This window comes from Penicillium diatomitis (genome assembly GCF_028827545.1).
Source record: "Penicillium diatomitis strain IBT 30728 chromosome Unknown utg000003l_segment0_segment0, whole genome shotgun sequence".
Classification (NCBI taxonomy): domain Eukaryota; kingdom Fungi; phylum Ascomycota; class Eurotiomycetes; order Eurotiales; family Aspergillaceae; genus Penicillium; species Penicillium diatomitis.
In genome coordinates, this window is record NW_026623175.1 from 3,496,223 (window position 1) to 3,517,445 (window position 21,223).

General features: G+C 51.1%; 10 protein-coding genes across 10 annotated transcripts; 5 read left to right on the forward strand and 5 right to left on the reverse strand.

Annotated features, from left to right (window-relative positions):
* Window positions 1–1,127: 1,127 nt before the first annotated feature.
* N7539_003248 (uncharacterized protein) lies at window positions 1,128–1,952 on the reverse strand (the record flags this gene model as incomplete). The annotated part of the gene is made up of 1 exon (XM_056932850.1): window positions 1,128–1,952. One exon carries the CDS (start codon window positions 1,950–1,952, stop codon window positions 1,128–1,130), a length of 825 nt encoding a protein of 274 aa, XP_056792809.1.
* Window positions 1,953–2,531: 579 nt separating this feature from the next.
* On the forward strand, window positions 2,532–4,429 carry N7539_003249 (GNAT family N-acetyltransferase; the record flags this gene model as incomplete). Its single annotated transcript, XM_056932851.1, has 6 exons — window positions 2,532–2,539; window positions 2,604–3,176; window positions 3,228–3,357; window positions 3,400–3,601; window positions 3,651–3,811; window positions 4,127–4,429. The coding sequence occupies 6 exons, from the start codon at window positions 2,532–2,534 to the stop codon at window positions 4,427–4,429; spliced, it is 1,377 nt and encodes a 458-aa protein (XP_056792810.1).
* A 628-nt stretch (window positions 4,430–5,057) lies between these two features.
* Window positions 5,058–7,478, reverse strand: N7539_003250 (phosphoenolpyruvate synthase; the record flags this gene model as incomplete). Its single annotated transcript, XM_056932852.1, has 1 exon — window positions 5,058–7,478. The coding sequence occupies one exon, from the start codon at window positions 7,476–7,478 to the stop codon at window positions 5,058–5,060; it is 2,421 nt and encodes an 806-aa protein (XP_056792811.1).
* A 1,297-nt stretch (window positions 7,479–8,775) lies between these two features.
* med6 (mediator complex subunit MED6) lies at window positions 8,776–9,953 on the forward strand (the record flags this gene model as incomplete). The annotated part of the gene is made up of 3 exons (XM_056932853.1): window positions 8,776–8,866; window positions 8,929–9,293; window positions 9,387–9,953. 3 exons carry the CDS (start codon window positions 8,776–8,778, stop codon window positions 9,951–9,953), a joined length of 1,023 nt encoding a protein of 340 aa, XP_056792812.1.
* Window positions 9,954–11,126: 1,173 nt separating this feature from the next.
* Window positions 11,127–12,016, forward strand: N7539_003252 (LOG family protein; the record flags this gene model as incomplete). Its single annotated transcript, XM_056932854.1, has 2 exons — window positions 11,127–11,161; window positions 11,317–12,016. The coding sequence occupies 2 exons, from the start codon at window positions 11,127–11,129 to the stop codon at window positions 12,014–12,016; spliced, it is 735 nt and encodes a 244-aa protein (XP_056792813.1).
* Window positions 12,017–12,310: 294 nt separating this feature from the next.
* pre5 (proteasome core particle subunit alpha 6) lies at window positions 12,311–13,262 on the reverse strand (the record flags this gene model as incomplete). Its single annotated transcript, XM_056932855.1, has 3 exons — window positions 12,311–12,949; window positions 13,033–13,144; window positions 13,225–13,262. The coding sequence occupies 3 exons, from the start codon at window positions 13,260–13,262 to the stop codon at window positions 12,311–12,313; spliced, it is 789 nt and encodes a 262-aa protein (XP_056792814.1).
* A 405-nt stretch (window positions 13,263–13,667) lies between these two features.
* Window positions 13,668–14,285, forward strand: N7539_003254 (Vps55 family protein; the record flags this gene model as incomplete). The annotated part of the gene is made up of 3 exons (XM_056932856.1): window positions 13,668–13,706; window positions 13,774–13,987; window positions 14,152–14,285. The coding sequence occupies 3 exons, from the start codon at window positions 13,668–13,670 to the stop codon at window positions 14,283–14,285; spliced, it is 387 nt and encodes a 128-aa protein (XP_056792815.1).
* Window positions 14,286–14,988: 703 nt separating this feature from the next.
* On the forward strand, window positions 14,989–16,527 carry N7539_003255 (uncharacterized protein; the record flags this gene model as incomplete). Its single annotated transcript, XM_056932857.1, has 2 exons — window positions 14,989–15,040; window positions 15,107–16,527. The coding sequence occupies 2 exons, from the start codon at window positions 14,989–14,991 to the stop codon at window positions 16,525–16,527; spliced, it is 1,473 nt and encodes a 490-aa protein (XP_056792816.1).
* Window positions 16,528–17,270: 743 nt separating this feature from the next.
* Window positions 17,271–18,269, reverse strand: N7539_003256 (UPF0220 family protein; the record flags this gene model as incomplete). Its single annotated transcript, XM_056932858.1, has 4 exons — window positions 17,271–17,334; window positions 17,438–17,535; window positions 17,624–17,884; window positions 18,171–18,269. The coding sequence occupies 4 exons, from the start codon at window positions 18,267–18,269 to the stop codon at window positions 17,271–17,273; spliced, it is 522 nt and encodes a 173-aa protein (XP_056792817.1).
* A 1,544-nt stretch (window positions 18,270–19,813) lies between these two features.
* fes1 (Hsp70 nucleotide exchange factor FES1) lies at window positions 19,814–20,546 on the reverse strand (the record flags this gene model as incomplete). Its single annotated transcript, XM_056932859.1, has 2 exons — window positions 19,814–20,056; window positions 20,145–20,546. The coding sequence occupies 2 exons, from the start codon at window positions 20,544–20,546 to the stop codon at window positions 19,814–19,816; spliced, it is 645 nt and encodes a 214-aa protein (XP_056792818.1).
* Between the last annotated feature and the right edge of the window lie 677 nt (window positions 20,547–21,223).

The following is a 21,223-nucleotide window of genomic DNA, read 5'->3' on the forward strand; positions in this document are numbered from 1 at the left end:
CTTGAGAGGTAGCTTTTCTCTAGAATTCTACGCAAAGGGAGGGAGACAGGAAGGGGGCTTAAATCCAACCAAACCTGAGAACTAGCGGTGTGGTTCATCGGCAGGAACCTATTGGGTATATACATACTGTATGACCGGGGTTCTAGGTCCAAGGGACAGTCTCACTGTACTCAAGCAGTGAAACCCTACCGGAGTATCACCAAGCTTAAGTGGTATTACTACAAAGACATGCATGTGCGGTACCCGCCTCAAGTCCTTCAAGATGCAAATATATGTGTCTACACTTTACAGTCTACGGGCCTCCCCGAGGATTTCGATAAGATAGGTATCGATGAACAGAGATAATCTAGAGCTATATTTCGCTTAGGAGAGGCCAACCTCTACTATATAGCTGCGATAGGTGTATATAATAATAAATATATAAATATGTTGAAAACTCCTTATTTCGGAATATACTAGTATCTCCTTCGCTAGATAGGGTATCCCTGGGATACAGACGTAATTGACCTACGTACTGCGTTGGTAGGTATTACGATACTATCGGTATCGAGAAAAATTTCCTCGGTAGTTTGTCCGGTTGTGTTTAGCGATGAAGAAAGAGAGGCTGCTATAGCGGAATCGCAGGAATGGAATGAGTCTGAACAACTCTTGGCAATCGATCCGGAGTCATTTTTGCGCCAATGCGTATTCAATTGTTCGTTATCTCCACTGGGTATTGGAAACTTAATATACTTCCTCCGTGTGTAATTCAACTCTCCTTGTGTAATTCATCAATGACCACTTTTGCTAGGATATTGCTCCCAGTTGAGCGGAATTGGGAGTCTCATCTCGAGGATTCTCAATTTCAAGCTAACTTTTGATCTTTGGGTTGATGACATACAGTAGATGAACCCAGAGTCTAACAACTACGTTAGTCTCAAGAGCCAGCATCTCGTACCTCACCTTTGCATCCTAAGGAGACTGCCTACAGTGCCTAGTGCCTACGGCTGCCGACAACCATGTATCCCAGGGAGCAAACTTAACAATACAATTCTGCATACCACTAATCAAACTAATAGTCATCCAGCAAGAAAAGGAAAGAAGAGAAAGCCAAGAAAAACTGAGTGCAGGAGAAGGATGAGAAAAACTTAAAGTCCCTGAGCTTTCCAGACATTCCTCGCAATGCCCTCCAAGGCCGCAATCGGGATCGCCATATCTGCTTCGGGTGGAATTGGCGAACGGCGCATGATCTCCTCGAAGGTGATAGTGAAGGGCAACGTGCTTGGCACTGTGGTGACGGGTTGACTGGCACCGCCTGGTGGCCGAGTGACCGTGATTGACTGCCTGGTTTGAAGCCGGTACTGTCGACGACCCCCGCGTAGGTAAATGGGTGGCTGCTCGAGGACAACGGACTCGAATGTTATCTCCGCCACAGCACAGTTGATAGAGATGAGGATGACCACATTGACTTGACCTGCGGATTTGGCTAGCCACCAAGCAGCGTCGGCACGGAGTTTTCTTGTCGATTCTGATAAGCCCACTTCGAGGATGACCGATGGCCAAGTAGTGTTTCGATCGACAGGAGTATCTTCTGGGTACCATGAGCAGTCTGGCTCTTTACAGCTTTGTCCTTCATATACCCTTGCCGATGAAGTTGGGATGACAAGCTCTATTCCAGCTCTTTGGCAACACGTAGTAAAGAACCAGGTGAATTTTCCAACAGCAGTGTCGTGAGCGAGCCCCGGTACAGTAACAATAAGGAGCTGGGTTACGGCGTCGTATAATTGTCGGCACCCCTTTCTGAACTTTTGCTTGGCGATGTCCGGTGGGACATTGGTGAACTTCACGTAGGCAGTCACCAGACCAGGCTTGGCCCGAATCGTGTCGAGTATCGCTCGTATTGCTTTGATCGATGATCCGGTCGCTTCCCTCTCACATTCAACGTCGAAACAGTCGAATTCGGGTTCTTCCATGGCGGGATCGACTTTTGTTACATGCACGAGGCGGAGGGGGTCAAAAAATGCAAGCCCCCAGGTGTTGCTTGCGGCCATTTTGATCTGGTCTCGGGCTATCACGTCAGTCTTTGTCGGACCAATGAAATTTCGTCAGTCATCCTTGGTCAAAGAGTCATACTTACCTCAAACGTCGTAAATCTGTCGTTGTCCATCAGAATAAAAATAAACAGCTTGGTGAAGTCTGACAAACTGCAGAAGAGATCATGCAGGGTCGAAAGCACATTGCAGCAGAATGGGAAGTAAACATAAAGGAAAACAGAGGACGAGGACACGGGAAGGAAGCAGCGACTTGCCCGACTTGGCGGGCTTTCAAGGCACACCTACCTCACTTGCCTCAATTACAATCTAGATGGTATCGACCTCGATTGGAAGTATCCATCAGCGTCAGACCGTGGCGGGCCATCGCAAGACGCCGCGAACTACGTGACATTGCTCGTAGAGCTGTGTGAGGTCTTTGACAGTCACAATCCCGGTTGAGAAAGTCCTGCCACCCTACCAACCAGCTATTGACATCTGCGAGAATTCGATGTTGAACGCATGCAAAGGTATGTCGACTACTGTAATCTGATGAGTTGCGACCTCCACAGCATTTGTGTGTAATCGGGATAGCAAAAGGACTGGTCCCGACCTGCAGGGTCATACCGATATCACGCAGGTCGACCTCGGTCTGGATTTCTCGAGGCGTAACAACATTGCTCCTGCCAACGTGGTCTTCGGTCTTACCTTTTGCGGTTGCTCATTTACTATGCGTGACCTCAATTGCCACCAGCCCAACGGCCAGTGCGAATTCAGTGACGGGGGCAAGCCGGGTTCCTGCTCTGAGACAACATTGATCCTCACGTATGCGGAGATTAACCCGAGAAGCGACTCATGTAACGTGTATAAGCTCTGTGACTCAGAAACCGCGATCATATACAACATCTATGGGGGGACTCAGTGGATCTCGTATGACGGAGAAAAGTCCTTCTTGTCAAGGATAATATGGGCAACAGACCAAGGTACTGGTAAATTTGACGCTTTTGCGGGTCTGCTTGGTGAGAACCTCTTGCCTCGGCAAATGAAGTGTGGTATCGATGTGGATGCAGCAAATGTCCTCGCCGATGTGTTTGCTGCATTTACAGAGTGCGAAACTGTTTCGAAACATCTCACCGCTCGGATGGATCTTTTAAACACCCGGATCAAGTGTGTCCTGCAGCCTATCTGTCTATCCAGGTAGCGCACAACGCCCTCCAGGGAGGAAACAAGCCATCAAATGGAGACGGTGGAGAGGGATGGTACCGCCATATCTGTTGTTCCGAGGATGCCATGCCCCAAAATTGCAAGTGGACGGGAGCTCCAGAGCGCAGCGCCTTTGGTTGCGAGGGTAAATGTGGAGGTACCCAACTCAAGCTCAATCAAGTGACAGCTATCGACGCCAAGGGTGGAGGGCAATGCTTCACAGAAGCTCGCTGCCGCGTTTCTGATTCGGCGGCTTTGTTCTCGGACTGCCTCTGGACTGGATGCCGAGGAGCTCTTTTTCCATAAACTCACGGCGAATGTCCGGCAAACACTGACTATCAAGCCTTCAGCTGGGACAAATTGCATTGGAAGCCTTGGTGTTCAGACGCGTATGCCTCGCCCGTGGATTGGGACCGCGAGAAGCCCTCTCCATAATAGATTCGAAAGCGCCCTCTGCTGTCCGTCTGGCCGGAGCTTTAGCACTTGTGCATGGACAAACAGCCTACAGCAGGCCGACCTACCTGAAGAGTACGAACCACACCTTCACGAGCTCCTCTGCAAGCCAAGACCGTGTTCAACCGGGAAGGTCAAGGATACCGGTACGCTTGATCTACCACCTGCCTCCAATGCTGGGAGCAAAAGCGAGCTAGGGACACCTCCCGACTTTGAAAGGCGCTATTCCAGTTCTTTTCTTCCATGCACTACCCGTGAGCACGGATCAGCTGTCTTGTTTCGATGCTCATAGCCCAGAACGATGATCCAAAGGAAAAACCATCGGCCCTGACGAGTGAGAATCCTGGAAAACGCTAAGACCTGCCACGCTCAAAGAGGCACACTCTGCACTCCACTCAAAGCTCGCAGACTCAAAGGACGTGCCAGAGGAACGCTGGTGCGACTGACTTAGCATTCACAAGGCGTATCAAATACTAGCCTTCATTGGTCACGAAGCGGGGGGAATAGCAGGGGGCATTCTTGCCGATGAACCGGGAGTTGCAGAAGTAGTGTCTGTCTGGGTGGCACCGTCCACACGATGTCGCGCAGTCGGGGATGCATTGATCATTACTGTGGAGGAATGGGCTGTGGAGGCTGATGTAACCCAGCTCAAGCTAGATGTGGCTTTGGATAATGTCCAGGATGTCAAACTTCACCTGCGTCATGGATTTTTTGTTGTTCCAGATCAGAATGAGCATGAGGGCAGGAGAAAGGCCAGGATTTAATAATGTGCAAGCAGTTGCGATGACCAAGTCAGGTCATTGAGGGTTTTTTTATGATTCTGTGTTATCATTGACGATCTGGGTTCCGGATCATTAGTTGCCAACGTCAACGCGTTGGCAACCCATGAATTGGTATAGTGACATTCCGGTCCCGAGTGTAAAACAGAATCGCGCATCACGATCGATCGAAACGTTCTATCCTCTCCACCTCCTCGTAAACTCAAGTCCGCCGACAGATCGCCCAATGGCCATCGAAAGAACGGGTCTCCTGTGTATTGCAGTGAGGGTATTCTATTTCAAAAATAAAAAAACCTGGATCCAGTTCCCGATAACCTCCATTCTTATACGCCCGTTGAGCATACTGGTTCGCAGCATGATCTGGGGAACCTTCACCCCGATTATACAGTCCAGGATCGTTTCGTCGTCATCAAGGACTTTCCACCAGGCGCATTGAAAACGTACCAGAACTATCTGTCAAGACGCTGTGACTATTCGCCAGCCCTTCGAATTCTCTTCCTCACGATGCCTAGTCTCGCACGCGGGGCAGCCGCCTCTATATTCGAAATCATGGTAATGATAGCCGCGCGAGATATGAAAGTTCAAAGAGTCCTCTTCGTTTTATTCATTATTGCTATTTCCTTGATTGAACACCTGCCATGGCATTTCTCACTGGAACATAACTATCTGGACTCACGGATATCGAGTCAATACCGGAATTGACCAGGAAAGCGGCAAACTCAGGATGGTCACTTGGGGCCTGGCCACAGATTCCAACCTTGCAATCGTTTTCATGGGCCACGCGAATCACTCGATCGATCATCCATTTCACAGCTTCGTCCTGCTCATCGAACAGATCTCCAAGCTCGGCTGAATCACGGTCCACCCCAAGAGTCAATTGCGTCAGGTCGTTGGAACCGATTGAAAAGCCATCAAAGTAACGGGCAAACTGAGCAGCCAAAATCACGTTGGAAGGGATTTCGCACATAACGTACACCTGCAGACCTTTCTCGCCACGGACGAGTCCGTTTTCTGCCATCACTTTGAGCACTTCCTTTGCTTCGTGCACCGTGCGGCAGAACGGCACCATGACGATTGCGTTGGTGAAGCCCATCTTTTCTCGAAGCCGTTTGATCGCTCGACACTCCAAGGCAAATCCGTCCCTGTAATGGGACGAGTAATACCGGGAGGCACCGCGGAAACCTAACATGGGATTCTCCTCTTTTGGCTCAAATTCAGATCCTCCGATAAGATCTGAATATTCATTGGTTTTGAAATCACTGAGGCGGAGAATAGCTGGCTTGGGATAGACAGTGGAACATAGCGCCGCAAAGCCACGTGAGAGCTGTTCGACGAAATAGTCGGGCTTGTGGCCATATCCCGAGGTCAACTTGGCGATCTGATTCTTGGCCTTGTCATCTTTCAATCGCTCATAGTGGACAAGAGCCATCGGGTGGATACGAATCGCGTTACTGATCACAAATTCCATTCGCGCAAGACCGATCCCATCCACGGGAAGTCGCCACCAGCGGCTTGCCGCTCCTGGATTCGCGAGATTGATCATGATTTTTGTGTTCACTGGAGGCAAGCTGCTTATATCTAGTGTTCGGGTCACGATCTCAGATTTGCCCTCGTAGACAAAGCCATGCTCGCCCTCGGCACAAGACACCGTCACATTCTGATCAGAATGGAGAGTATAAGTGGCATCTCCTGTTCCGACAATTGCTGGAAGTCCGAGCTCGCGACTGACAATGGCTGCGTGTGAAGTCCGTCCACCCTGATCCGTGACAATAGCAACAGCCCGTTTCATGAGGGGGACCCAGTCTGGGTCAGTCACTTTCGCTACAAGAACTGACCCGGTCACAAACTTGTCGAGATCGTGTTTCCCTTCGATAAGGCAGAGTTGACCAGATACGGCTGCATCTCCAATAGACAACCCGGACGTCAAGACTCGACCTTTGTTGGTGACTTCATAGGTTTTGAACTCTCCGCACATGTCTCGGGTTGATTGGACTGTCTCTGGACGTGCCTGAACAATGAACAATTCATTCGTCAGGCCGTCTTTGGCCCACTCGATATCCATAGGACAGCCGTAGTGCTTCTCAATCGTGCACGCCCATCGGCTCAATTGGAGGATCTCTCGATCCGACAAGGTGAAAGCCGCTTGCTCCGCCTTAGAGGTCGGTACATTGCGAGTCGCAGAATCCCCATTGCCATATATGAGTTTGGTCGACTTATCCCCTCGCTTCTTCTCAATGATCGGCTCGAACGAGTCATCGTGCAGAAGCGGCTTGAAGACGCGATACTCGTCTGGATTGACAATTCCTTGCACAATATTCTCTCCAAGGCCCCAAGATGCATTGATGAGCACAATTTTATCAAAGCCACTCTCTGTATCAATGGAGAACATGATACCAGAGCCACTGGTATCAGAGCGAACCATCCGCTGCACACCAATGGAGAGTGCAATACGCAGATGATCAAACCCTTTAGCCTGACGATATCCCAGTGCACGATCGGTGAAAAGTGAAGCGTAGCAGCTCTTGCAAGCATGAAGCAATTTGTCCACTCCAGAGATGTTCAAGTAAGATTCTTGTTGCCCTGCGAAACTAGCATCGGGCAAATCCTCCGCCGTGGCACTTGACCGAACCGCGACGCTCAAGCCCTCAACTCCAAGTTGGGCCTGCATGTCGCTATACCCTCTCTTGATCTCATCCGCGATACCACTCGGCCAATGACCTCGCAGAAATAAGTCTCGAATTGAGTGCCCCGTGTAGTCCAAACGAGCTCGGCCGGATTGCCATTCCGCAATCAATGAAGCAATTTTGTCCTGAATGCCATTGTACTTGACAAACTGCCAGTACGCTTGTGAAGTTGTCGCAAATCCTGGAGGGACGGAGATCCCTTCAGCTGCAAGAGTTCCAATCATTTCGCCGAGTGAGGCATTCTTGCCGCCTACTAGTGCGACATCTTTTCGTCTCAGATGCTCGAATGGGATTGTGAGACGGTCGACGTGGCCGTCAATATCATTTTTGGTTGTCTTTGCCATTGCCATGTTCTGAAGCTTCAAGTGACCCAGGAAGATGAGTTACTGGGCAATTTCAGGTACGTAGCTGGACAGTCTTGATGATATTGAACCTGTTGTCGCGTTCTTGGAAAATTACACCTCTTCAAGGATGAAGTAACTTAAAGAAATCTTTTCGTTGCTCCAATAACCTAGACAGGTGTTCCGTTTAGTGGCAATCAATACAACTTATGGGCATTCATCCAGCCCGGATCTTGAGCCCGATGGTAGAGTATTCGATAGAAGAACCCGAACCAATGAAAAGTGACAATATCATGACGACGATCGGGTGAGTTCCATGCAATAGCAACTATGACCCAAGCTCTTTCACATTTTCCCTTGCACACAAACAGGGTGCGGAAGTGAGTCGCGGAGTGTACATCGGTTACTGTGATTAGAGATAGCGAGGATCTCCGTAACTAGTCAAGAACGTTGGCCTCGCGGCCCAGACGAGGGAGACTTTCCATGACTGGGATGTGTAAGGCTCAAAGGGGTGTGCAAGAGGACGTATGGCAAGCTATTGGCTAATACTTCAAACCACGACGTCAAAATCCCCAAAGAGCTGGTTTATGTCAACGTTTGCAACTGTGTAACGAGCCATCTTATTGAATTGGTACCCATCTTACATGTTCCCCGTTGCTCGGATATGCTTATTCGATCTCGCCTGCAAAGGTACGGTATTTGAGATCGAGTTTACAGCACAGAAGGTGAGGCGACTCTGGGCCTAGGCGTAGTCATTGGCTTCTTTCTTGACTTCATCTGATAGCAGGTGCATTACAACCCCAGGGCTTCATGTTGACTTTTGAACTGAAACGAAGGCCATCCGAGGTGATGAGAGGCTTTGGAAAGCTCAAGTCAAGCTGAGGAAACACATACGAGGGTTTTGAGTTTCTGTGCTTTTTCGGGTGAGACTTACCCTTTGCCGTCTAATGTATCAATTTGTCGAGGACTCTCACTAATACATGGATCATCGACAAGTTGCTATGCTTTATTGACTATTTAGTCAGTGCAAGGTGCAGATGGAGCCTTACCGCCTGTCCCGGTGGTTGATCTTCACACCGAAAATAGCAACCCCAGTTCCAGCCGGTGCAAACAAGCTAAACTTCTCCTTCGCGGCGCCCGCCTCGGTAGCTTCGATGACGGATTATCGAGGCTCTCACCATTCAATTGTTGGTCGCACCAAGTTATCACCCCCGGTAGACAGTGTCTACCAGACAGAACCACGCATTGTGGCCGCCAGCGGTTTCCTCTGTCCCAGAATCCTTCACATCCCTCTACTGATGCCATCATGGCAAACCAGGCGGCCCCAATGGAGGAGATCATCTGGAGGTCACCACAACATGTGCAGATGATGGGGGGTTACCTCCATTCCAACAACAGTACGTCCGTGACCGAAAAGCTTGCGATAATCATCGTACTTATTGCTTTGCAACTCTCACAGTTCTCTTCTACTTCGCCGAGTCTGCTTTCTTTGATCCCCAATCCAACAACGGTATTCTTGCGACACAGGCAACCTACAATGAGTCCCTTCGGCACGTGGTCGAGACGCGCGCGACATTCGAGGGCAAATTGAAGCAAATGCAGGGACTCGAATTCATCGTATCCTATGACCCCCTCGAAGCTGCAGCGCGAACAAATCCGAATCGCTTCGAGACCGAGCCCAACAATATCTGGGTGATTCGCAAGCAGGAACGGCGGAAGCGAAATGGAATGGAGGACGATGTTACTCTACTTGCGACATATTTCGTGGTTGGGGACACGATCTATATGGCTCCTTCTGTGGCTAGCATTGTTGGAAATCGCATTGTGGGTTACCATTTTCTTTCTCCAAACTTTCGCCGGGGAGCTTTAAGAGACTCTACTTAGATCTTGACCGCTGATTTCACACATTGCTTCCAGCTCACTGCGGTCACATCCATCTCTCGACTCATGAAGACAGCCTCGACCCTACCGATCTTCACTCCCACCACCGGCCATACATATCTCCCACCAACAGCGCGCGCCAATGAACCTGGTCAGCAGCCCGCTCAACAAAGCAAGGAAAATACGCCAATGCCTGACGCCACACAACCGTCCGGGGCCGAGACACAAACATCGACCAAGGCCAATCTTGGGGTCTCGGCAGGTAGCTCCAGCTACCAGGACACGCGGAACTTGGCCGAGGCCTTTAACTTGTTCAAGCGATATGGGGATGAGTTCATGGACGAACATCCCTTGACTGGCGAACCCGGCTCGTTCATTCTATCGCGTGCGGGTGAGACAGATCGTCCAGTCGGTGCTGCGGCAAAAGTCGCTTCTAAAGCTACCCTTGGTACGGGGGCGAACACTCCCGCTGGATTGCGAGCCCGATCGACCACTCCTCAAGTCCGAGTTGATACACCCGGAAAAGCCCAGGACAAGGGAAACACCCCTCCCAGTTCTGGCGAAAACAAATTGAAGAGGAAAAAAGGTCGTGTAGTGAGTTAAATTGCCTCGATTGAAGTGATACCCGTGCTATAGGGGGCGTAGCACAAGCAAATACAAATACTTTGGATTGTCTGAGAGATCATCATCTCAAGAGCAGGTTGTCCAGAGATTCTCTAGACGAATGCGATCCGCGTAATGTTGCGCAAGTCATCTTCTCTTTCTCATCCTTTCTTTCCCCCTCTTTAAGCTCTGCTAGCTGCGATGCTCCTCTTTGAACGAGCTTCTTCCCACTGAGCTGCAACGGTCCGAGGTAAATAAGCTTTGGCAGTGTCAATGCCCCTGACCAACAAAAAAGATGCAGTGGTCCGCGATCGCATCGCTTCTGGCAAATCAGATCAACCGGGTTCTGAAATGAGGGCTCCGAGGAGCAAAAGTAAAGCCACAGTCAGAAAACTTTCGTTCCAGGTACAAATTCTATGATCGCCCGCGCAATTAAAGTGACAATCTCTGGACCGTGCTCAAGTCAGCCTCCAATCTTGGATGATATTCTCGCAGAAGCCTAATAAGGCCCTCAGTCCTGCAATCCTGGCTTTTCGGAGACCAGTAGCTACACGACTACCTAGCTCTACTCACTAGCACTTTTGGAATCTATTGCCTTCGACGTTACGAGTCACTGCTTATCCAACTTCCTGCAGTCTACAGGTCTATCGAGATCAACTGATGTCAGTTGAACTTCTACCACATCTAAGCACTCGACAAGTGTAGAATGGAAGTTCGCTCTCTAGACCCCATTATCCACTATCGCGTATATGTTCATTTCGCCGTGAGTCAGATAGCTCGTGACCGCTCACTACGGGCTTGGTTCTCCTGACCATCATAGTAGCCCTTTGACCAGGCTTCCGCGGGGTGAGTCATGGATCCATCCTTTCCTGATCCGAGAACAAATCACAGGATGCAGCAAGCTGCATGGGCAAAAGACGGGCAAGAAGTGGCCTTTCCACGCTGGGCTGGCCTGGCTTTTATCTTATCGTAGTGGATCCTGGCCTGGCCTCTGATGGCTCTCCACAGATCTGATGTTGTGTCTTGGTTTCTTTGTCCCTTGCCACGTTGATATTTATTTCCTGCTCTTTCTCCTTCTCGTCGGTATATGACTTGGAGCAGATACGCTGTCAAATACTCAAGACCATACACGATACGGAAAGTCCGCCTGCAAAGTAGAGGCACATATACAACATGGCTGAGAATAAGCCTGCGGTCGTCTGCGTCTTGTGAGTCATTGTTCGAACTTCACTCTCTCTGATTTTTTGCAAAGCTGTCCTCGGTCGATAAAAAGCCATGAAAGCTGGGGACCCTGGAGATGTGGAAGCAAAAATTCGCCACATGACTGAGGATGAACTGGCTGATTCCTTTGCGACTCGAACAGCTGTGGCGCAACGTCAGGCAAGGACCCCGTTCACATGGGAGCAGCTCGCGCGCTTGCCTACGAGTTTCACAAACACAACATCCGTCTAGTATATGGCGGCGGTACCACCGGCTTGATGGGCGAAGTCGCCAAAACACTCGTCTCTCTGAGTGGCCCCAAGGCCGTTCACGGCGTAATTCCTCGCGCATTGGTCAAAGTCGCCGTCAAGGGTGTTGGGAATCCCGCAGACCACAGCAAAGCCAATGGCAATGGTGTGTCTCCCACAGGAGGAAAGGCGGCGGAACGGGAGGTCTCCGAAGCTCTGGAGGGTGAGGAGATTCCAGAGTCTGAATACGGAGTCACGACTATTGTTCGGGATATGCATACGCGCAAACGGATGATGGCCGAGCTGGTCTTGCAAGGTGGACCTGGTTCTGGATTTGTGTCGCTGGCGGGTGGATTTGGTACGATCGAGGAAGTCATGGAAATGACTACTTGGAACCAGTTGGGCATTCACCGGGTTGGCGTGGTATTATTGAACATCAATGCGTATTGGGATGGTTTGCTGGCGTGGGTGCGTAATGCCGTGGAGAATGGGTTCATCTCGGCAGAGAATGGAGCCATCCTGGCAGAGGCGCGGACGGTCGAGGAAGTGGTGCCCAAGTTGTTGCAGTATCAGTGCAGTGCTGATCGCTTTGCCTTGAACTGGGGCGAGGAATAGGCGCTTCGAAGTGCCAAGGTCACAACACAGTCTCACCTCGAGTCTTACAGGTCGATGGACTCTGACCGAATGTAACTTAGACACACATATCCACGTACTACAGACGCATAGACACCGTTCCCAGAGTCTCTCCAAGAGAACAAGTTCCGAAGTCACCCGCAGACTACGCAGTCGCCAAAGCTTGCAATATCTATTCAATACCGAAGTAGTTCATAAAGCGTTTACGGGAATCAATATCTGCATGGCACAAGCAGCGATTCATTTCTATGTGGAGTCGTTAAGTGGGAGAGCAACTTATGAATCAACTTCCATGGACTCTTCCTCCATCGTGCCAGATGATTCGGACCGCTCCAAAGCCTCCAAGAGCGGCAGAGTCTCCTGACCCTCGTACAGCTTAAAGCTCTCAATGCGAGCCTTGGAGCCCTCAGGTGCCAATCCAACAACGCCGACAGATGTATTATCCACTGTCAGCTCCTTATCCTGCGACAATGTCTCCTTCAATGCTCGCAGACCATGGTTGATCAACTGGTCCCGGCTGCAGTCGGCAAACTGGTCGAGGTTTCGCTCCAAGTATGTGCGCGCCATCTGCGAGCGAGCGCCAATGGCACAAGCCACCATCTCCTGGATCATACCGGAAGGCTGGAACTCGAACAGATGAGGGCCAGCATCATCGACACCGGCCACGAGCAGACCCACACCGTATGGCCGCTTGCCGTAGTGTTGGGTGTTGGTCTGCGCTCGATCTGCGATTTGGTTGACGACACGTTCCACAGGGATCGGACGACCGTAGGTCATCTTTGAGCCGAGCGATTGCTGCTTCATGAAATTGGACAGAACGCGGGCGTCTGAGGCCAACCCGGCAATGGCGATCGCCATGTGCGAGTCAATCTCGATGAGTTTCTTCTGGTAGGAGGATAGTTCTTCGGCATTTCGCTAGATTTGGTTTGCAAGGATACTGTTAGCTTCGGATGTCCGGCGCGATGTAGTAGCTAGGTGTATCTTGGGGCCTAGCGAACCTTGAGGCCGACAAGGACGGCATGTGTCTTGTTCACCAATCCTACAACCACAGATCCTTGCTTCACAGCTTCCTGTGCGTATTCCACCTGGAATATCCGACCCTGTGGAGAGCTGGCCACCAGACGATTGATTAGTATTGTTTGTCCGCTTCTAGCATTGAGGACCTGCCACTGCCGGAGGGCCACTCTTACAAGGTGACTGCATCGTTATCGTAGTTGTTTCGGAACATGATGGCGGACAAGGACCACAGATGACTCGGATGATTTTGACGAGCTCGATTCCTCAGCCCAAAATGCGGCAATTAATGCAAAGAAGGACAATAGACGGAGCGAGCAGAGCTTGGGGGTGGAGTCGGAGACGTTGATGGCAGGCAGTTAGGGTGACGCGGTGTGAAGCATGAGCTCTTCGGGCCTGAGGCAGAAACTACCACTGACTCTCCAGGCGCCAACGTCACTTGGCCATTCCTCATATCCCAAGCGGTTGACGAAGCTCACTGAATCCCTGTCACGCTGTCAATGGGGCTGCAATTCTCAAGTACTCATTGATCGCCTCATGTGAATTGCGCTATAATTTATCCTTGACCACGACTCTCTAATCAACGTCAAACGGAGGCATCACACGAAACTCCGCAATCATGGCAGCCGGACTCAAGACCATCATCGCGCTCTCGTTTGTAAGTACTTTGACTGCTCGGGGAATAGCTTGGCTGGACCCAGACAGGTTGCTGATTACAATGACAGGTGCTCGCGATCGGTTTCCTCCTCGTGATTCTCTCGTCCGCCCTATGGCATAAGTACTGGCCCTTGCTGGTTGTCGCTATCTATGTGGTCGCACCACTCCCCAATTGGATCTGCGCTCGGTGCGCAAACCCGGATGACTTTATGGACAGCTCGAGCAGCTCTGCGATGGATTTTGGGCGGTTCATGACTGGCTTCTTGGTCCTTACTGGAATTGGTAGGTGGTCAGCTCCCGGAGTCGCTTGCTGCGTGTTTTAGGTGATGGTTCTCCTCAGCACTCTTGAGGAGAAGGGAGATTCTCCCTGGAAATCCATCAGCCGCGCTGCCAGAGCCAGAAGTTTGTTTAGTCGAGAACCAACTGACATCGCGCCATTTCTACAGCCCTCCCCGTAGTCCTTGCACACAGCGGAGCGATCGAGATCCCGGCGATGATCATGTCAATTATTGGTGGCTTGTTGATTTACGGCACCATCATCAGCTTCTCGATGTTTTTCCAGGAGCAGGAGGAGTTCTGATGTGACAATGTGAAGGCCATGCAAGCAGGCTGCTCAGGGCCGTTACAATTGGGAGCGATAGCCAGCATCTGGGCTTATGTTTTCCTAATTCTTTGTGTCGCTCGCGCGACGAGCGCACCTTTCTTCTGTCTCATTACGGGGCCAAGGCTCTGCGCTCGCGGCGTCTTTGAATTGCGAATTTTTGCTCGCGTGCGCAGCCTTGAGCCGTTTCTCTTGGCGATTTGGACGTGTTATCGCGTCGCATGTATATAGAGATTCTGTCATGAAATTTGCTTTTTTGGTTCCAGTCTGGCTTCCTGACGACGAGCGCGTGCTCTCAAATTGTGCTACGTGTCTCGGAGCAAATTGTCGTCTGAAGACGGACAGCTCGGGCAATCGGCTCCGGATTGTCTCATGATCACATACTTCTCGAGTGGTTCACATATAGCAGTCATTGAGCCGGTGTCATTTTGTAATTGATTGTTCATCGAGGGTAAACATTGGGTGACGAACATCCTTTGAGAAGGCAGACTATAGGCTTCAAAATTAAATTGATTTCCGATGCATGCTTCTTCACGTGATGTCGCGCGTCATAGCGCGTTCTGCAGGGCATACCATTACCAAGTCCTAGGGTGTATCAAGACAGGAGGACAACCGGTTTCCCCACTCAGTCAAGACCACGAAAACTGCCATGGGGACGTTCAGCAAGTGAACCAAACACAAAATGAACGTCTGGTCAGGGTCAATCATCCTGGGAGCAGACCGTCAGCTTGAAGGTGAGCACTACCCGAGACTCGAATGCCTCGTCTTTCTGCACGTCCTTGGCTAACACTAGCTTTCAGGGATCCGCCTCATTGATCCGACCTCCCACTGGCAATGCGACATATCGAAAACCGCGCAGCTCGGTCTCCGCAGCTTTGTCAATCCGTCTTTAATTCCTCTACATGCTCGATCTGGCCCTAGTCTCGAGCTACACACCACGACAGCGGAGACCTCGCAATGGCTGCAGAAGAAGATCGCGGGCGCCCTTTGTCTCAACCCCGAGCTGGAAGAACCAAATCAATGCATACAGTGCCCTGTCGGCCTGCTGGTCAGCGTGACTGGGGCCCCAGCGCGTGTTTCTAGCGTGACGACCACAGATCTCTTGATCTACGGTGTGCTATCAGTGTCGCGATCATGCTCGCGTCCGCCCACCCCGCCGCATTCGTCTCCGTCTGACGTTCCCGAGCAACATTGTCCGGCAGCAGTCAAATCGTACGAACTACGAATATACGCTGCTCCTCTGTCCAAGGCCCTCATCGCGCAAGCGCAGGCGTTATCCTCGCCACCACCCAGCATAGACGAAGAACGCGGCTCCACGCCGGCCGAGTTTCTGCCCGATCTCCACTCGCCCAGCCCCAAGCGCAAACGAGTCGCGACTCTGTTCGAAGTTGCGGCTCAGCATCACCGCCGTGTGCGACAGCGCGGGGGCGAGGCAGTGTCTCAGTTGATGGCATCGTCTCGGCCATCTTCCTCCTCGCAAAATCTTCAAACCCTGCGAGTCAAGCGTGAGCCCGAGGATGACCATCCAGGTCTACCGACCTTGGACCGCTTGGTCGCGCATAGATCTCGATCAGTTTCTATTGGGCCTGGCGCTCAAAGACCCTCCTCCAGCAGATTTGGTATGCGCGGATCAGCAACACCTTTTTCCACCTCAAACTTAGCGGCAGTCAATACGGTTGACCCTAAGAAACGCACAAGCACACCCAATCCGTTCCTTGACTCTGCGTCACGTCGGCCCTCGATCCAAAGCCAAGCGTCTTTGTTTCAAACCGCAGGTACGGCGTCTGACAATCATCTTGAACCGCCCCCATCCCCACCCAAAACTACAGAAGGCATCATTGCCGAGAACAAAAGCCTCATCACGCGGACAATCCTCACCTGCATGCGACTATATGGATTCCACCGATCGAATCCCCGCCCATCCTCTTCATCTGTCATGCAGAAGGATCTCTGCGCTGAACCCACCGGACCCAATCAGTCCAACGCCACGCCCGCGGGATCAGAAATCCTTCGCGCAGAAACACCCGCCTCTGGTCCTGGAGTCAACGCGGATGACGATAACTTTAAATCCATGTATCATGCCACGTACAAAGCGTCAGCATTTGCACTGCGAAAATATTTGAAAGATGTAGAGAATGGCGCAACGCCTCTCTTGTTGGAGAAAAGCAAAGCAATGACGTGCATCGATGAGCTGTTGCGCATTTTCTGCGAGGATCATTAGGCTTGGCCGTGCTCTTGTTTGGGACATTTTTCTACTTTTGACATTGGAGTTCAGCGCATCGCGTTCTCACGAAGATTATGACATGCATTATTTGGGGTACGAGTTGGGCTTAGGCGTTTATTAACTGGAAGTTATGGGATATCAGGCTTCAATTCACATTCATCATACAGTATGTGCAGATCTTTGTCATTTCTTATAAGGAGTAAGACGACGACGTGGGGTGCATGGAACCTAACAATTTGGAAAGCTTACGAGTGTAGAACTGTAGACAGGTTCGATGGAATCAGACAGACACCACAAGTGGTATGAACACGAGTAGAGCTTGCATATGAACAGCACGAGCCAGGCCTATTCAGATCCTCCTCATTCCGATGTCTATCTCATGTCTCGATTGCAATGAGCCTACATGGATATAGGTACCTATGAAGGAGATGAATCTTTCATCCGGCTTCTATCGGCCGGACCCGGACCTACAGCTAGTGGGAACCAATGCCTCGAATCTGGAGCATCCCGTCATTCTGTTCAGATTTCACGAATAAAATACAAAGGGTCCAACTGACAAGATACAATTGGAAGAAAAGCCATATCAAACAACGCAAGCACAGCTCGATTCATAATCATCCCATCTAGAATTGGAAGGTCCAGTCAATCATTTGATCAGTGGACCAGGCAGATGACACTGAATTCTATCTCACATAGACTCGGAGCGAAAGCTCCTTGTCACGTCCATCATTTGGAACTCCTTAAAGAGCCAGATTATAGGTGTAGTCGTCCTCCATGTTTTGCGAGACCCAGAGGACGACGGAGCTGTCCAGATCAAAAGTCAGCAAACTTATTCTGGAACCGCTCGGGAACCAGACCCGGAGTCCATTGAGCTTGGTCTTTTGTCGGGGGAAATTAGAGACCATACCTCAGCATAACAAGACCGTTGGCAACCACGTTCGCAATTCCAAAGTAAAGCGTTTGAATCGGATACTCCTTGACAAGATACTTGAGCACCATGACCGTCTGTAGCCGCCCGGGGGCAGGCAATGTCAGCCGGATCCTCCCTTTATACAAACGATGATTCCAAGGCAAAAAAGGACACAAGACTCACCACACTCCCCGCCAAACCACCCGCCAACAGCGCAAAGCCCAAGAACAGCACGAACCGCGCCTTCCAAGCAACTCCGCCTCCGCTATAACTGAAGCTATCGGCCTGCAGCCGGGACTTCTCAATCGAGTTGATCACCAGCATGCCGAGCGCCGAACAGATACCGGGGATCCAGTCGACGAATTTGATGTGCACGTCTGAGCCATTGCGGGCGCTGTGCGAAAATGATGCGACGTCGATGAGGAAGAAGAAGCCGGCGGCGAACTGGATTCTCGGGAAGATACCTTGTTAGCATGGAGTTGGAGAGCATTTGCAGTGAGGGTAACCGATTATCTCTAGAGGTAGGGTAGTTGGAACTCGTGGAGATGAGGCAGGTGGATGGATTGGAGGGTGAGGGTGGATAGTTCGTGCATGGTAGCTCTGCGCATCTCCTCTCATGGAATTGTAGAGAATATCCAGCAGTCCATGTAGAACAGCGCTCTATTCCGTCGCGCCTTGAGACAAGCTCAAAATTGAGATAGACATAGTCCTCTCGGAGTTATCAACATACCAATGCGCCAGACGCATAAACACCCGCGTTTCGCACGGCGGAATTATTCAGCCATTCAGGCTTGGAAAACCGGAAGAGACGGTTACTAGAGACGTCCATTTTGAAAGATTCGGTCGTCAAGTGCGGTGTACGGTGCCGTGGGAAGCGTATTGGAAGCGGAGGACAAGAGACAGTGAGAGCGCGATAAGCTTGAGCTCCGCTGGGGGTACGTGATACGTGATCGGCTCCGGTTTGGATGCCTGAATTGGGATGACGACTTGCCGTGCCCCAGTGCTGTCCGTGCCCGAGAAATGGCGGAGAAATGTCGGGCCGCTGGATGTGCTAGTGATGCATTACTGACTTACGGACTCACCTCCTACACAAGAGATACATATCGAGGCAACAGCGAATTTATCGAACCCTGCTATTTGCAAGTGTCACTTCAATTCAAGATTCGAGATACAGACCAGGCTCTGTGGATACGTTAGCCTTGATCGAAGGCTTGTCAAATACAAGAGTGGATCCAATAGTGCCCGTTGTATATAGTTGTATCTTTCTCGGGTTCTGAACTGTAGGCTTCACCATGGATACAGTGGAGACGTCGCCGAGAAATCATTGACCAAAACAGGCCAAACGGGCATCCACCAGGTACATGGATGGATTTGCCAACCTCGAGGCATGGTAAACCAGTGGTAAGATTGCTCCAATAACTCCGCCCGTGAATGTTGAATTCGGCGAGCAGCTAGGTACCGTCCCACCAGCCTAGGGTAGGTTCCCGGTAGTCAACCTTAGGTTATCTCAGCCGGGCATCATCCATGGTTGGATGCAGGACGGGTCAATTGGAAGGTCGGGTCGGGAGTGCAATGGTATGAATACCAAGAATACCTAAATGGATTTAGTCTGTTTCTCGTGGGACAAAATCCATGCTCTGGGCTTCTTCCAATCTCGAATGCGCACCTAGCGACGCAAGTGATACATTGAGTCAAGCCTTAGTACATCTACCTGTAAGGAGCAACCTTGTCCCCCGTGAATACAAAGTATCGCTGTACACGAGTCGCTGCTAGTTGTTTGCCATTACCTTGTTGAATCCGAAGAGGATTAATGTGAAGTGACCGCCCGCATGTATTTCCAAGTACCCTCGTGGAGTTCGGAGAGCAGGTGTCATCTATGTCGTGTACTATCTGTCCGCTTTAGGTGTAGGTCTCCAATGAAAGTCATCAATTTGGGACATCCTCTAGGGTATGTAGGTGGCCCGGGTATATACATCACAAGTTCGTCACAAAAATGAGACAGGAAAAAAGGGGGGCGAGATGAGACAAACAACAGAACACTTTTGTGTCGGTGCCGATATCTTGCCGAAGCAGGTGACATACAACCAGACCTCGAAGGAACGAGGTTGGCGATCCGCGGCTGTGGACACGACCACCTGCAAGTGTCTCGTCGGCTCGGAACAGACGCTGATCAAGCATCGACGCCAAGCATGGCCAGCTGGTTGTGTACTCAGTATTGCACTTTTGGTGCAATTGATATCCGGGGTTGCCGCGCAATCGTTCACCGAGAACGAGCGGCTCTGCATACGTTACCCCCGCCAGAGACAGTAGTCTGACGTCGTTGGAGGTAATTTGAGAGCGCAAGATTAATGGACTCCCGACAAATTGCGCAGCTCAAGCAGACTCGACAGGGTGAGATCGAAGCTTGTCCATGATGGTATCGACAGCTTCCATGTCACCAGCATCGGTCTTCTCTGTAGGGTAGCCCTCCGGCAGAGACTTGACGAGTTCGTTCATGGCGGGCTGGTAATTGCGCACAGCAGATGAAAGCGCGTAAACAGACTTCTTCCGAGCCGCGGCGTTGGGGTCCGCGGTGGCCATGGAGACCAGATCTGGGATCGCATTCAATACGACGAGCTGGTGAAGAAAATACGTCAAAGGTCAGTGGCGGTCGGATGGAATCAACGAGATGCATAACGGAGATTCACTTGTGATAGACACATACCTTGTCCTGAGCCTTTTCATTATTTTGCACCGCGGTCCCAATACACCACGCGGCCATACGGCGCATCTCAGCCTCTTCATGCTTGAGCAACCGAACCAGGGGAGTCCACAGGCCCAAAGGCTCGAGGTTGTTGGCATTATCGATGCCCTCGATGAGTTGTTCAAAGTTGTCAAAAGCAATAAGCTTGTTCTCCAGGTCAGACTCGTCCGAGTGCAGCACTTCCATGGCGGCTTTCATCAGGTCAGCATCCGAGGGCCCGCCCATCAGCGCATTGATCATGTCCGGGGTGAGATTGCGCGAGGCTTCGGCGGCGCTGGGAGGGGCCGTGACGCTGCCGTCGGCATTTTGCTGTTGAGAGTTTTGGACGCTCCATTTGAGGAGCTTGTTCATTGTGGGATCCATGGCGTGAGGGTGTCAGGTGAGAAAGGCTGCTTCACTCCTTACTCCTTGGGCAAGTCTTGACGCGCTGTGTTTGAGACTCGTTTTTTCTGAAAGATGGGTCACCGTCGTGATTTTTGCAGATGCGCTGTCGGTCTTGCAAGATCGTCGGTTTTGACCATATGAAGCTCCCAGCCAGCGCTTATCTAATCTGCGATGGTGGGGCTTTCGGAATGCACCAGATGCTTCGTGGGTGACCCAGCGTATTCGACAGGCGACATGGGACTGTCATGTGACCTTTTGCGCGTATTCGTAAAGTTTCGTATGGTGAGGGCATCACGTGTGTCACGTGCATCTCTCTCTCCCCACGTGACCTGACCAGCCTCCTCCGGGCTTACGGGGAAATGGCGGTAAACTGGTTGGGGCCACGCTGGGGCCACACCCGAACCATGTTTCTTTGGTGATGGTCTGGAGGGGGATGGCTTGCGTGGATGCTGTGTCGTTTCGCCTCTGTGGACCATGGACTCTGGACTCGGGACACTAGACGTCTTCTCTTGCCTCTTTGGAGCCTGGCCCTGTCGACTGCCAAGTCACCTTGTCACTTAGGTGAAGCGGTACACCACTAACTTGATGGCTTCACGGCATGGTGGCGGGAACGTGGGAGGCCTTTACGCAGTCCTCGGATCATCCTGTGGACACTC